This window comes from Puma concolor, chromosome A1, assembly GCF_028749965.1.
Source record: "Puma concolor isolate L17-30 chromosome A1, mPumCon1.1.hap2, whole genome shotgun sequence".
Taxonomy (NCBI): domain Eukaryota; kingdom Metazoa; phylum Chordata; class Mammalia; order Carnivora; family Felidae; genus Puma; species Puma concolor.
Genome location: NC_141667.1, coordinates 116,734,097 through 116,750,956, shown reverse-complemented (window position 1 = coordinate 116,750,956; position 16,860 = coordinate 116,734,097). Strand labels below are relative to the sequence as shown.

The following is a 16,860-nucleotide window of genomic DNA, read 5'->3' as shown; positions in this document are numbered from 1 at the left end:
ATAGTCATTAAATAAACCAAATGACCAATTTTTTCTCAGAACACAGTACCCATTTAGCTTAGCTTATGCAAGTATATAAGCTAATTTCAGTATAATCAAAAGGAGAGTATATAATATTTACATGTATTTAAAGTGTTTAGAATTTTGTTGGTACCAAGTGCTTCACAAATGTTTATCGTTAGTAGTTACTAACATTTTAAGAAGTTAACATGAAGTCTGATTTTTTGAAAGCTAGACCACATTTCATACCATAGTTTCAATTAAGACAGTAAGAAACCATCGACCATTTAAACTTTTAAGCTTTTACTTTTTAAAATATTTCCTACAAAGGATAAAACTTGAGTCAAATATTATCAGCTGAACCTCACATACTAGTTCTACAAAGTGCTAGTCCCAAAACTCGGCAGAAACAAGAACTCATTTTATGGTATTTACATAAAAAAACAGATTTTTGAGGCCCACTGAGTGTTCCACTAGGAAAGGCAGAAACTCTTCTATAATCCTTGGGAAACCATGAACTGAGTCTATCTCTCTGAGCAGTCCTGAGTTTCTCCCACTGGGGAATGCTCACCTCTAGATACACTGGTGTGCATTTCCAGAAAAGCAATTCTACATAAGAGTTTTAGGAAATGCAAAGCTAAGTATAGGCTGTCCTGTCTTTTCACAGTAGGATGAGACTAAATCTGCCTGGACACCTTTTTGAGGAAGATGTGGTGGCAGCTGCAGCACAGCTGGGGTCCACCTGCTCCTGTCTTACCGCTGTTCGCTCTCACCCAGGAACAAGTAGTCCGAAAGTTGTGCACTGCAGCCATGGCTTACAGACACTGGAAAGACTCCCAAAAAACCTGAGGTGGGAATTAATCGAATATGAATTACCCTAATCAGCCACAATGTATATTCCCTGGAGAAGCTTCATGCTGACTCGATCTGAGGCACAAAGGAAAAGAATATCAAAGAACCAGTTTAGAGGCCTACCAGGACTCTGAGAGTCACTACAAGAAAAACTCCTTGAGCTGAAGGTACTAAGATTCCTAAGATTTTCCAAAGTCGTTTCCAGACGAGGATCCATAAGCCACTCACTGACTTGCACAGTCCTTCAGAGATTATTTAGCCCTTCAGATACTATTAAATATCAAGTGGTCAAAGTCACTATTGTAGATACTGACACCAATGATTTCAATAAATTATCAGTTGTTGGGGCGCCTGAGTGGCTTAGTCATTAAGCATCTGACAGTGGCTCAGGTCATGATCTCAAGTCCCACATTAGGTGAGGTCAAGCCCTGCTTTGGGTGAGCCCCGCTTCTCTCTCTCCCTCTCCATACCCCCCCCCCCCATTGTGGGATTTTCTCTCTCTCTCTCCTTCTCTCTGCCTCTTGCTCACTTGCCCTCTCACTCTCTCTCTCAAAAATAAAAATAAAACATAAAAAATAAAGAAATAAATTATCAGATGTTAAAAAAAAAGTGCACTGCAATCACAATAATCTATGAAAAAATTATGATTGTTCCATGATCTTTAACAACTTTTGTCAAAACATTAAAAACTCCGTTGGTTACAAATGTAAAAGGAAATGAAAAAGATAGTAAAAGTACTATTTATTTAATATACTATTTTAAAACATCAGAAACAATGAGAATTAAAGTGTTTTATTTATTTGTAAAAACTTACCAAGGACAGTTTGAACTGTTTCCTCCTTCTCATAGTATAATTACAATCTACAACAACCATCTTTTCCACACCTTAGTGAATTGTCATATTCCTTCCTTCTAAGGTTGCAATGCTTTCCACCATTTCATCCTTTGTGTTTTCAAAGTTGTGAAGTATCTCAGAATTCTTTCAGTGTGAAGTTTTCTGCTGGTGTCACTTCCTCGGGAACAACTTCGTTCTTCTCATCACAACCATTTCCTTCATTCACGTTGAGAGGTTCATCTTCCCCAAGTTCCTCTGACTGCCCATCTGGAGGGTCTCAACTGGCAGCAGTGTCTACCTTTCCACAAGCGGATGTTTCCTTTATGACTCCATCTATGTTTCATTCAAATTGTATTTCCAGTATTATCACTTTGTGTTCATTATTGCACTTTCACCTTTTTTGGCCAATTCCCTCTCTCAATTTTCCATTTTTGTAAAATATTATCTGGATTTACGACCAGGTTACAAGGGGGCAACTCAACCATCCGCTTGGCAGTCTGTGTGTAAAGTGAATTAGAGATGTGTGGTGACCAATCTCTGACAGACTCTGAGAGAAGTGATGTGAATGGTAATGAATCATGACATATGCCTGTTATTTCAGTAGTGATTTGTGAACTGAAAGGCAGGTAGCTACTAGTTTATGTAAGTATTCATAGTTCAAATCCTGTGGTAATTGGAATTTGAACCATGTTGTTAGGGGGACGGAGGTAATTTAACTAAACCAAAGTAACTATAAGTCATGCATATAGGAAGTGTGTAAAGTGAGGTCTGTTTATAACTTAACTCATGATTTTAAGACTTTTCTAGTAAGACAAAATAATTTAGAGTACAATAAAAATGTACATGCATGCTTAAAATTAAACATGAGAATTTGTTGAAGTTGTGTTCTTCACCAACAGATTCCCAGGTATACAAGGTATTCTCTGTCATTAGGAGACTTTAGTGGTAAAGTTTGAGAAGCACAGCCTTATGGATAGAATGATCCAATACATGAGAATTCTACACCTCACCAAGTGGGTTTCTAGGGCACTTAGTCTAAGTTGGTGTGAGAAGAGTTGATTAGTATAGATACGTGACTTAGTGAGCACCAAGGAACATACTGTTAATGAGATATACAGATTTCCTGCAGAGTTGAAGAAGATATTTTACACATATATTTATAAACTTCCTAAAACTTGGAGTAGGTAGCTTTGTTCAAGTGGCAATTAGTCTGGGAACTTGTGAAGAAGAAGGAAGGGATTTAAAAGTAGAGAACTTTAAAAATATATATTCAATTTCCGCTTATATCCTAAAGTTCCAAATACTTGCTTAGGATAAATAAGATTATTTTTCCTATTCCCTTGGAAGATTTAAAACTGTTTATGACAAAAGTATAAGTATAATGAGACTAAACATTTTCAAGATAAAAACTAAATCTAATGTGAGAGGAAAGATAAAAACTCTAAAAGTAAGTTGTGTCTAAGAAAAGGTATACCAAATGATAATTCTTAAGTTTTCCAGAAGTCATGGCAAAAACAGAAACAAGAGTAGTTATATGATCCTTGTCAAATAATGAGTTCATTAGGAGAAACTTTTCCTAGTCTTGAACACAAAGAAATAATTCTCTACAGCCCGTGCATGAAAGATGGTAAGCAATTTAATAAAGAATATCCCAATTATGGTTCTTATTAAACAACGAAGCAACATTCTACACATGACTTTCTTGTATTACTATGAACCCTTGGTGAAAAGTCAGTTTTAAAATTAAAATCTAGTTCAGTGATGAGAGAATAGATAAAGAACAAATTGACATGGTTCGATTATATATTTTTCTGGGGATCTACCCTATTAACATTATAGGAAGAATTAATATGTTCTCATTACAAAACAAGTTTTAAAGTACTGGAAAGACTCTGAATGGGAAAATACTTTCCCCTGTTAGCTGAGAGATCCACGGTATGTAATGTCAGGAGAAAAAGGAGGGGCACAGAAACAAAAAATTTCTAGCTCCTACTGTACACCACAGCATGTTAAATACTTTTCCTATTTTATAATGTTTAATTGTGATTAAAACCCTGAGAGGCAGGTATCACATAATACTATTTTTACATATCAAAAAAAATTGAAGGTCACCAAATTAGAAAGTTTGGAAAATCTAGATTTACTCAATCCCATTTACAGGCAATATGCCAGATGTGTTACCAGTTAATAGTAAACATGAAAATGGGAGACCCTGACTTATATTCTTGCTCTAATTTGAGAACTAACTTCCTTCTACTTAGGATTTTTGCTTCAAAATGACCCTGCCAAACATTACTTGAAGTCTTTTCAGAATTCCCAGGCACAGTGAACTCTTCTTCCTTTTTATTTCAGTAACAATTATATAGGCCTCTAATAGAGCTTCACCATGGTTTTCATTTACATGGTTAGAAGCCATCAAACTGAGTTCAAAATCTGCAGACAAGGCCACAAGTAACTCCTTAACTTCTGCTTACTTTGGGTTCAGTTCGCTCTTCTTCACTATCGTAAGGTAGAGGTTAGGTTATTGATTTGAGATCTTTCTTCTTGTTTAATGTAGATATTTATAGCAATAAATTTCCCTTTAAGCACTGCTTTGGCTGCATCCCATTAGTTTTGCTATGTTGTACCTTCATTTTCAGTAATCTCAAAGTATTTTCCAATTTTCCTTGTGATTTCTTCTTTGACTCATTGCTTACTTAGGAAGCTGTTATTTAATTTCCATGTATTTAGTCAATTTTCGAAATTTCTTTCTGTTAGTGATTTTTAAATTCACTTCACTGTGGTCAAAGAACTTACTTGGTATGATTTCAATTCTTTTAAATTTATTGAGATTTATTCAATTTCCTAGCATATAGTCTATGTTGTATGTTCTATGAACATTTTTTTTTTTTTCAACGTTTATTTATTTTTTGGGACAGAGAGAGACAGAGCATGAATGGGGGAGGGGCAGAGAGAGAGGGAGACACAGAATCGGAAACAGGCTCCAGGCTCTGAGCCATCAGCCCAGAGCCTGACGCGGGGCTAGAACTCACGGACCGTGAGATCGTGACCTGGCTGAAGTCAGACGCTTAACCGACTGCGCCACCCAGGCGCCCCAAGTTCTATGAACATTTGAAATGAATGTGCATTGAGTTGTTGCTTGAGAGAAGACCTTTATAAACGCTAATTACATCAAGTAGGTTAATACTGTTTTGGCTTTTTATATTCTTATTTATTTTCTATTCTATCAATTATTAAGGGAGGGGTAATGAAATCTCCAATTATAATTGCAGATTTGTCTACTTCTCCTTTCTGTTTTGACAGTTGCTCCATTTATTTGGAGGCTCTGTCACTGGGTACATACATGTTTATGATTACTATGTTTTCTTGATGAACTGATCCCTAAAGATCATTATGTAATGTTGCTCTTTATCTCCAGCAATACTCCTTGTTCTGAAGTTGACTTTGTCTGATATTAAAACAGTTACCCTGCCTTTTTTATGTCTAGTGTCTGCATGGCATATCTTTATATTTAAACTAAGTTTCTTCCAGACAACACATACAGTTGACCATGGAAGAGGGGTTTGAACTACATACGTCCACTTATATGTAGATTTTTTCCAACAGTTTCAGTTCAGTAATATAAATGTATTTTCTCTTCCTTATGATTTTCTTAGTAACATTTTCCTTTCTCTAGCTTACTTTATTATAAGAATACAGTATAAAATACATAATACATATAAAATAGGTGTTTATCAACTATGTTATCAATGAAGTTTCTGGTCAACAGTAGGCTATTAGCAATTAAGCTCTGGGGAAAAGTTATATACAAGTTTACGACTATGGCGGTGGAGGGTGTAGCTGTCAGCACTCTTTATTTAACCCCTGTTCAAGGTCAACTGTAGTTAGGTCTTGTATTAATCAGTTTGGTGTAATATACACACACACACACACACACACACACACACACACACACACACACACACACATATATATGTATGTATGTATATTTAAGTTTTTACTTATTTTGAGAGACCGAGAGAGAAAGGCAGAGACAGAGTCCCAAGCAGGGCCTGCACTGTCGGCACAGAGCCCAATGTGGAGCTCGAACTCATGAACCATGAGATCGTGACCTGACCTGAAATCAAAGGTTAGATGCTTAAGTGACTGAGCCACCTAGGCATCCCCAGTCTGTTATCCGTTCATTGCAGCATTTATACCATTTATATTTAAAGTTATTGCCAACATGGCTGGGTTTAAATCTATTATCTTGCTATTTGTTTTCCATTTGTCCCACCTATTCTTTGTTTCATTTTTTCCATGATATTTTAGATAAAAAAGACTTTATCACCACTGTTGGCTATTAGCTATGCCTCTTTATTTTTTTAGTAATTACTCTACAGCAGGAGTTGACAAACTATGGTCCATGATGAAATCTGGCCCACTGTTTGTTTTTGTAAATAAAGTTTTCTTGAAACACAGCCACCATCCATTTGCTTAAATATTGTTTGTGGTTACTTTCATCACATAGCAGCAGGGTTAGGTAGTTGTAACAAAGACTGTATGGCCCATAAGGCCTAACATATTTACCATCAAAACATTTACAGAAAAAGTTTGCTCAGACCACTGCTCTATGGTTTAAATTTAAGAATTAAGATCCAATAACAAAATGTAATTCCTCTGACAATTACTCACATTATTTTCTTGATTCTTGTTGTTCTTCAAGAGTGTGATAATACAATTATGAATAAAGAAAGCAAGGGTAAGCACTCCAGTCAGCTGTGGAAACTGAAATCTTATCTCTAGGAGAAAAAGAGAGTGAAAAAAACCCACATTAAAACTGACAAGTAGAAAATGAACGTTAGTGGCCAAAAGTTGATTATGAAAAATTAGTTGTCTTTGCCTTATCCAGGGAATAATAACATTAAAATGCCTTTACAAAGTTCCTCAAGACTAGCATAATACTTGAGCAAAGTACTTGAAAACAAAACAAAACAAAAAAAGGAATCAAGAGAAGACTACTCTGTGAGGGTACCTTATATCAGATATTCCTGTTTGAGGTCACACAACCTCAAACCTGTGTGGTGAAGCAGGATTCAATTTTAGGTCTAACTCTAAAGGTCTTCCTCTTCTAATATTTGAATCTGTCAGAAAAACACTTTTAGAAAATGAATCAGAAAAGGGAGAATTAGTCATCTAAAATTTTTCAAAGGCTAATCTAAAAAAGCATTGCTTAAAAATACTAGAAATAATTTAAATGTCTACAGAGAGGGGAATGGTTAAACTATGATACAGTTGCTCAATGGTATACAGTATGTATGAATTATGTTCTAGATAATTATTTAACACCAAGGCAAATGTACATGATTTAAGTAGCATGCATAGTATGATTTTACATTTGTTTAAAATATTTTGTGTGCATATATATGTATATATATATGCATAGAAAAAAAATGGAGAGATAATCACAAAAATTTAAATAGTGGTTACTTCTGACTAATGGGATTTATTTTATTTTTTAAATATTTATTTACTTTGAGAGAGAGAGAGAGAGAGAGAGCGCGCACAAGTGGCAGAGGGACATAAAGAGAGGGAGAGAGAGAATCCCAAGCAGGCTCCATGCTGTCAGCACATGGCCCAACATGGGGCTTGAACTCACAAACCATGAAATAGTGACTTGAGGTGAAATCAAGAGTCGGATGCCCAAACAACTGAGCCACCCCATGACTAGTGGGACTTATTTTAAACACTTACCTATATTCTCTTAATTTTCTACAATAAGTCCAAAGTTACGATGAAATAAGAATAATAAGACAATATTTCAAAAGCATTGTTATTTTCTGTCTTTGAGGTCTACTAACACAAAAATGAAAAAAAATGCTGTAAGGGGGAATAAGGCCTTGATTTACATGAAAACAGTGCTAGATCTGGACAGAGTAGATGACAAAGTGGAGAACAAGTCATCTTGGGGAGATTCCTTGTGTAAAAAGTAGAAACAAGAAAAGAAAGTCTACTGACTTTTTGCCATAATATTTTAGGAAAGAAAATAAGAATTAAGCACTAGCTTCTAAAAGAAATCAAGATGTAAGATATTAAAAATTATACACTTTAGTTTTCTGTTAAGTTTTTGTTGGTCTGTTATCTTTTATCTGAATTTTTATTTGTGGAAACAATTCCAAGTATATTTTTCTTAAGAAAATTCTCCCCTTTACTGCCTGTAATCTTTAAAATTTTTTACATGTAACCAATAAAATAAAATGTGGAGGTAACTCCAACTTCTGCTTTAAAAAAATCAGCTTTTTAAAAAAGTTTTTTAGATTTTTAAGTAGTCTACACTCAACGTGGAGCTCAAACTTACAACACGGAGATCAAGAGTTGCACACCCTATTGACTTAACCAGCCAGGCACCCTCCCCCAAAATCAACTCTTAATAAATTGTGCATTCAAGGATAACCTCATCACTTCAGATCAACAGTCAGCATTATATTTATGTAATAGTAACAGAGGTACCATTTTTAGAAAGATGATAAAATATTATTCACATGACCATATTCTTTGCAGAGAAACAATAGAAAAACTCTTCGGTAAAAATTCAAAGTCATCAAATCACAAAGGAAGAGAGCAAAAGAGAAAGAAACAAAGAAATTACAAAACAACCAGAAATCGATTAATAAAATGGCAGTATTAAGTCTACACCTATCAATAATTATTTTAAATGTAAATGGACTAAATTCTCCAACCAAAAGACACAGAGTGGCTGAATGGATAAAATAAGACCCAACCAGAGGCTGCCTCCAAGAGACTCACTTCAGCACTAAGCATACAAATAGAATGAAAGTGATGGGATGGAAAAAGATATTCCATGCAAATGTAAACCAAAAGAAAGCAGGGCTATATGTATATCTGACAAAATAGACTTTAAATCTAAGACTGTAATAAGAAACAAAGAAGGTCATTATATAATAATAAGGGGATCAACTCATCAAGAAGGTATAACATTTGCAAATATTTATGCTCCCAACATAAAAACACCTAAACATATAAAGGAAATATGAACAGATCTGATGGGGGGGGGGGGGCGGGAATAGATAATAATACAATAAAAGTGTAAGATTTCAATACTACACTTTCAACACTGAATAGATAATCCAGAGAGAAAATCAAAAAGGAAATATTGGATTTAAATGACATATTACACCAGATGTACTTAACAGACATTTCCAGAACATTCCATCCAATAACAGAATACACATTATTCTCAAGTGCACATGGAACATCTCCAGGATACATCACATGTTAGCCTATAAAACATATCTCAAATTTAGGAGGCTTGAAATCATACCAAGCATCTTTTCCAATGATGGTATGAAACTAGAAATCAATTACAGGAAAAAAAAAATGGAAAATTCACAAATGTGGAGATTAAATAACATGTTACCGAACAACCAATGAGCCAAAGAAGGGATCAAAAGAGATATCAATATCTTGAGACAAATGAAAATGGAAACACAATATATCAAAACTTAAAAGATGAAGCAAAAACAGTTCTAAGAGGGAAAATTATAGTAATAAACATCTACATTAGAAAACAAGAGCTCAAATAAACAACCCAACTTTATACCTCAAGTAATAATAAGAAAAAAGAACAAATTAACCTCAGTTGTAGTAGAAAGTAAAAATAACAAGAGGGTAGAAATGAGAGGAGAGCAGAAATAAATGAAACGGACACTAAATAGACAACAGAAAAGATCAATAAAATTAAGAGCTGTTTTTTTTTTTTTAAAGATAAACAAAACAGACAAACCTTTAGCTGTATTAAACAAGAAAAAAAAAAGAGGACTTAAATTATAAATAGGGGCACCTGGGGGGCTCAGTCAGTTGACTGTCTGACTTTTGATTTTGGCTCAGGTCATGATCTCGGGGTCATGGGATTGAGCCCTAAATTGGGTGTGGAGCCCACTTGGAATTCTCTCTCTTTCTCTCCCTTTGCCCCTCTCTCCCATTCATGTGCTCTCTCTCTCTCTCTCTCTCTCTCCAAAAATAAAATTTAAAAATTAAAAAAAACATAAATGAAAGAGAAGACTTCACAAGTGATACTACAGTAATAAAAATCTATAAGAGACTACTGTAAACAAATACACACCAACAAATTAGACAATTTAGAAGAAATTAATACATTATTAGAAACATACAAACTACCAAGACTGAATCATAAATAGAAAATATGAACACACCAGTTTCTACTGAGGAGATTGAATCAGTAATAAAAAATCTCTCAATAAAGACAAGTAAGTCTAGGCAGGACCAGATGTCTTCACTGGTGATTTCTACCAAATATTTGAAGAAGAATTAATACTAATCCTTTTTAAACTCTTCCAAAAAATAAAAGAGGAGGGAACACTTGTAAACTCACTTTATGAGGGCAATATTACCCTGATATCAAATCCAGACAAGGACACTACAAGAAAATTACAGGCCAGTATCCGTGATGAACACAGATGCAAAAATCCTCAACAAAACATTAGCAAACTGTTTTCAATAATACATTAAAAGAATAATATAGCACGATTAAGTGGGATTTATTTGAGGGATGCAAGGAGAGTTCAACATCTACAAATCAATCAGTTAATACCCCACAGTAATAAAACGAGGCATAAAAAATCATATGGTCATCTCAATGGATGCAGAAGAAGCATTTTACAAATTTCAACATCGATTTATGATAAACACTCTCAACAAACTGGGTATGGAGGGAATGTACATCAGTGTAATAAAGGGCATGACCAACATCATACTCAACAATGAAAAGCTGAAATCTTGCTCATGAAGATTAGGAACAAGACAAGGATGCTCACTCTCACCATTCTTATTCAGCATAGTACTAGAAATCCTAGCCACAGCAATTAAACAAGAAAAAGAAATAAAAGGCACCCAAATCAGGAAGGAAGAAGTAAAAGTGTCCCTATTTGCAGATGACAGTATATTGCCTATAGAATACTCTAAAGACTCCACCCAAGAACTGTTAGAACTAAGAAATAAATTCAGTAAAATTTCAGGATACAAAATCAACACACAAAAACCTGTTGCATTTCTTCTTTTCTTAAGCTTACATTTCTTTATTTTTAAGAAAGACAGTGCGAGTGGGGGAGGGGCAGAGAGAGAGGGATACAGAGAATCCTAAGCAGGTTTTGCACTGTTAGTGGAATGCAGAGCCCGATGTGGGGCTCAAACTCATGAACCACGAGATCATGCCTTGAGCTGAAGTCGCACTCTGAGCTACCCAGGCACCCATGTTGTACTTCTATGCACTAACAATGAACCATTAGAAAGAGAAATTAAGGAAACAATCACATTTACAATAGCATCAAAAAGAATAAAGTACTTAAGAATAAATTTAACCAAAGAGGTGAAAGGCCTATAAGGTAAAACTGAGAGTAATGAAAGAAATTGAAGAAGACACAAATGGAAATAAATGGAAAGATATGCCATCTCCATGTATTTGAAGAATTATTATTGTTAAAATACGCATGCCACCTAAAGCAATTCAGTGTAATCCCTATTAAAATTCCAATGGCATTATTCACAGAAATAGAACAAACAATCCTAAAATGTATATGACACCACAAAAGACCCCCAAGCCAAAGCAGTCTTGAGGAAAAATAAAGCTGAAGGCATCACAATCTCAGATTCAAACTACAGGACAAAGCTATAGTAATCAAAACAGTATGGTACTGGAAAAAAAGAGACAAAGAGATCAATGGAACAGAAAAGAGTCCCCAGAAGTATATCCACACATTTATGGTCAATTCATTTATGTCAAAGGAGCCAACAATATACAAACTAGATCACTCATCACCCAGCTGTGAATTATCACCTCAGCAGTACTTTAGCTATATCCCCAGGTTCTGACAGTGTTTTCATTAACACTGCTTTTCTACATATTGTTGATTCAGAGAGAGGGAATAAATGAGGCTATAGCAGCTCTGACCTCAGCTTTAATTATTATTATTATTATTATTAATAGTAGTAGTAGTAGTAGTAGTAGTAGTAGTAATTTGACTGGAGCAGCTCCATTATGAATCCTATGTTTAGGCAGGGAATTATATGACTACTTTTCCTCTACCTTACTGACCTCCTGGAGACATAGAGGACTATCTCCTACTTCAGCCAACCTTAAATAAAACAGAAAGATGGTTTGAGCCACTAAAGTTATTTTTAAGTTAAATAGAAAGCTCTTCATAATTGGGCTTTGCCTCTTTATCCTTATCTCCAGTCACTTCCCCAACAAGTATTCTTTCACTGCAGCCTCCCAAATTCTTGTAATTTCCTAAATGGGTCATGTTGTCTCAGGCCTTAGCTATTGCTTAAACATGTTGTTCTGTTGACGTGGAATACACCCCGTCCTCCAATTCTTCATTTAAATAACTCCTTGGCCCTTAAAACATTCTCTGTTTAGAACCCATATCTAATTTCTAATTCTTTATTATTATTATTATTATTATTATTATTATTATTAGAGAGAGAGAGCAAGTGGGGGAGAGGGGCAGAGGGAGAAAGAGAGAGCAAAGCATGACTTGGGGCTTGATCCCACGACCCTGGATCATGGCCTAGGCCAAACTCAAAAATCAGATGTTCAACTGACTGAGCCACCCTCAGGTGCCCCTGATTTCTAATTCTTATTTACATGAAATTTCTCTATATTATTATGTCTCTTTTATATATCTCTGCATTATAATCATTAATTCACAAACTGGTCTTACTGCTCAACTGTAAGCTCCTGGAGGGCGGTGAGCCATGTCTTTTTTGACAATGTATGACTCATAATCAGAGGTATTAATTTCTATTCAGAATAAAGGACCTCAGCTGTTATCAGTGGTCAAAATTTGATTTTAAATTGTTCTTCAAACTGATTTTGCTTTTTGCTAAGATCTATTAGTTTTCAATAAGCTCTCTTCAGTATAGCTAATCTTTCCTGTCTTTCAAAGCAGTCAACCCCTATTACCATTAAATGCTTCCTGAAGCAACTTGTTAGTTGATCCTTTTCTAACTATGTCAGGTGATACCAGTGTTGTTTGTCAAATTAGAATAAATATCCAGCTTTTTCCAATTAGCCAACAAAAACTCTTTTTGAGCATCTTTCCTAAAAACCTGAGGGGCACCTGGGTGGCTCAGTCGGTTAAGTGTCCAACTTTGTACCAGGTCATGATCTTGTATTCTGTGAGTTTAAACCCAGTGTCAGGCTCTGTGCTGACAGCTCAGAGCCTGGATCCTGCTTCAGATTCTGTGTTTCCCTCTCTCTGCCCCTCCCCTGCTCATCCTGTCTGTCTCTAAAATAAACATTTGAAAAAAACCCTGAAATTCTTTTCAACAGTTTTACTGATATATAATTCATATGCACTTCACCCATTTAAATGTACAACCATTTTGGAAAGCCATTTGGTAATATCTACCAAAGCAGAGTATACGCATGCCCTCTGACCTCACAATTCCACTCCTAGGTTAATACTCAAGAGAAAGCTGGCATATTTTCATCAAAGATATGTAAGGAGAATAGAGTACTGCAATAAACATAATACTAAACAACTGGAGACAAATGTCCCTTAACAGTAAAAGATAAAACAAATTGTGCATATAGTTATATAGTAAGATACCAGTGAGAATGAATGAACTACAACAGACATAATATGGATCAGTATCACAGTACAATGCTGATTGGAAGAAGCCAGACACAAAAGAATGTATGTTCTATATTCCTTTTACGTGATGTTAAAAAAACAACAGACAACCCCCTTTAGGGCTAGAAGTTAGAACAGTGGTTATCACTGTAGGGAGACAGTGGCTGGTAGGCATACTGAATGGGACTTCTGGAGTGCTAGTTTTTTATCTGGTGCTAGGTATCTAGTATGTTCTTTGTGATGTATACTTATGAGTTGTGCACTTTTATATGTGTATGTTATGCTTCAATAAAAAGTTCAAAAGCAAAAACAAAAAAATGGTAAGGCCTACACATTAAAAATATGAAAAGAAAAATTCCATTATGTTTGGAGACATTATTAAGCATCAATGAATGCATGGTAGAATGTAGTCTGCCTCTAATAACATTAATAACAAAACTATTTAAATCATATGTAGTTAGAAAATTATTTTTTTCTGGTTCCATATGAACACAATGCTGCTATCAAATAGACAATCACCCCATAATCCTTGAATATCAGTGTCTGAAATCTTTGTGAAATCAGTTCCAAACCATTTAATAGGTTTTCATTGTTAAAATGTATTCTTGACAGCAGTCTTAAATGTGTGCTAATTGTTAAAAGTTAAATAGTATTACAGGGCTCCCAACAAAAAAACAGTATTCTCTTGCTTCATACCTTCCATCCTAAATCTTGTTTCCTAGAGGTAACTAATTATAACTTATTTTTAATATGCTTATATTCCTTTTCCCTTATTTTTTAAATTTTAGACATAATCCATTGCTTTTCTACCTGAAGACTTTAGTCTTTTTCTATTACTACCATCACTCACATTTTCCCATCTCTAACCCCTCCATATAATCACAATTCAAATTTTGATTTTACAAAATCAATATTCAGTGTTCTAATTTTCATGGTTATTCTGTACTATTCAGTTATTATTATGTTTTCTTATATAAAAATACTTTTGTTGGCTTGTTTTTATGGAGATATGGAGGTTTTTACTTTTTGGTTGCCTGTCTAGTTAACACTAATTTTTCCCCAAACTCTCCAGAAGAATGGTAAAACTTTACCCACTCTATCCATACAACACATCAAACAATCTCTTCCATTTCATTTTCCTTTTGGAAAAATTGCTTCCTGGGGTGCTCTGTCTGCTGCTGTGGTCAGGGCAGGGTGCTCACTAGGCCTGCTGCACAGCTGTTTCCTAGGATATCCCTTCACTGCCACTCAGAGGAGTTTGCAATTTACTGCTTTTTGGTGGAGCACATTTTGCAGTTTTTTGTGAGAAAGAGTGCATGGAAGGTAAAATTTTGTGAGACTTTACTTTCTGAAAATAGCTTTATTGTACTCTACCACTTCAGTGAGGGTATGGTAGGATTTGAAATTTTAGGTTAAAATAATTTATTCTGAGACCTTTATGACACTTTTCTAGCTTTTGGAGTTATTAAAGTCTGATACTATTCTGAACCCAGACCTTTTTTACAGACCTATCCTTCATCCATGAAGCTTTCAGGGTCTTCTCTTTATCTGTGGTGTTCTAAAATCATATGATGGTATGCTCTGGTATGGGTTTCATTCACAGTGCTGGGCACTTTGGGTCCTGTACATCTAGAAACTCATGTTTTTTGGTTTGCAGGAAAGTTCAATTATTTCTTTGATAATTTCTTCCCCCTTCATATTCTTTGTTCCATGGAACTATTTTTCATTATTGGGCTACCTGGATTAATGCTCTAATTTTCTTATCTTTTGTTTTTCCTTCCTTCCTTCTTTCCTTTCCTTCCTTGCTTCCTTCCCTCCTTCTTCTCTCCCTTTTTTCCTCCCATACATCCATGATTTCTAATATAATTTTGGGAAGTTAGCTTTATCTTCCAAATTTTCTTTGCATTCTTAATTTCCATTATATTTTTGGTTTCTTTTTCTTTTCCTTTCTTTTTTTTTTGAGAGAGAGAGAGAGGGAGAGAAAGACTGAGAGAGAGAGAGAGTGTTTGTGTGTGTGTGTGTGTGTGTGTGTGTGTGTGTGTGTGTGTGTGTGTGTGTGTACACGCACATAAGAGTGGGGTAGGGGCAAAGGGAGAAGGAGACAGAATCTTAGGTACACTCTACACTCAGCTCAGAGCCTAACACAAGGCTTAATCTCAGGACCATGAGTTCATGACCTGAGCCAAAATCAAGAGTCTGACACTTAACTGACTGAACCACCCAGGCGCCCCATCTACTATATTTTTGGTTTCTAAGACCAAGGTACCTCCTTTTTTTCCTTCCTTGGCATCCAAATACTATTTTATGGATATATCACTATCTTGTGTCACTTTGAGAAGGTAATTTTTTGAAAGTTTTTTCTTTTGTTCCCTCTTATTCTTCTTGTCCCTTCAAGGTCCTCCCTCTTGCCCCAGTTTTGTTTTCATGTAAGAGGTTTTCCACAAATATCTAGTGAACTTCGTCTATTGTTTAATATTTAAAAGTGAAGCACTAAAAAAATGTATACTTAGTAAAGATCTAAATGGTCTGATACAAGCAAGGTACTTGCCATTTTTTTGGGAGAACCCAAATATCCAAGACTCTAGGTCTTTCCTCTTGGGTTTGTCAGTTTCTACAGAGGAGAATCCTTTGTTATTCTATGTTGTCAGCATTCTGGGAGCCAAAGAGTAAAGAGAAGAGAATTGGAGGGGTACAGGGAGGGAGGACCTTCTCACCATTCAGCATATACACTTTCGCTTAGTCCCTGTTTTCAGACTAGAGCCTTTTTTCCACCCTTTGTTGTATTTGGAGAGCCTGAGTTCTGAGCCTGACTATTCAGTCTTCCATTTCTCGCTAGGTTGAGGAGGAAATGGGTTTATAATACAACTACTCCTGATGTAAACTTTCAGGGAATTCTATCCATTTTAGGCCCTTTTCCTTACTCTTGCTTTGTGAGTGACCCAAAAACCTTCAAATACTGAGGGTTTCAATGTGTAGCTCAAAACGGCTTCCTCTGTAGTGGAATCCCTCTCTATAGGTACTTACATTTCAGCTTTGTCTACTTTGCTGTCAGTCTAACCATCTTTCAGTTTGCCAGCATCTAATAATCTGTTGCTATCTCTTGCCTGCTGTTGTCTCTTCTACAGTCCCCTTTGTTTGTTACTTCTTTACTGTTGTTTTAATGACATTTAGGGAGGAGTAGGGATAAACACATTTATTCATTCAACATTGTTTAGTGACTACTCACTATGCCCTTGGAATTATTATAGGCCTTGGGGGTACAATAGTAATAAAGAATTATAGAAAACAAAAACAAAGAAACATTTCTTTTCTCAGGAGCTAATATTCTTCTTAAGGGAGACAGATACACAGGTTAAAAAAAAATAAAGGTATTCCTTACCAAGTGAACTTTCAATCTCTGAATTTAAGAAACAAATAAATTTTTAGAATAAAATAAAATAAATTTTTAGAAATGTTTGTTATCTTAACTTCTGCTACTTTCTATCTGAAACTCAGGACCCAAATAGATTAGAAAAACAG

At 35.2% G+C, this 16,860-nt stretch overlaps 1 protein-coding gene across 6 annotated transcripts in view; it reads right to left on the bottom strand.

Moving 5' to 3' along the window:
• Window positions 1-16,860, bottom strand: part of SLC38A9 (solute carrier family 38 member 9) — an 82,414-nt gene that overhangs the window by 13,311 nt on the left and 52,243 nt on the right. For all 6 annotated transcript variants that reach the window (XR_015249116.1, XM_025923698.2, XM_086700869.1 and 3 more), the window contains one exon: window positions 6,362-6,468. Coding sequence is in view for 5 of the 6 variants with exons in the window: in XM_025923698.2 (XP_025779483.1) it covers window positions 6,362-6,468 (107 nt within the window). In the remaining variant the exon portion in view is untranslated. The remainder of the gene's footprint in view (window positions 1-6,361; window positions 6,469-16,860) is intronic.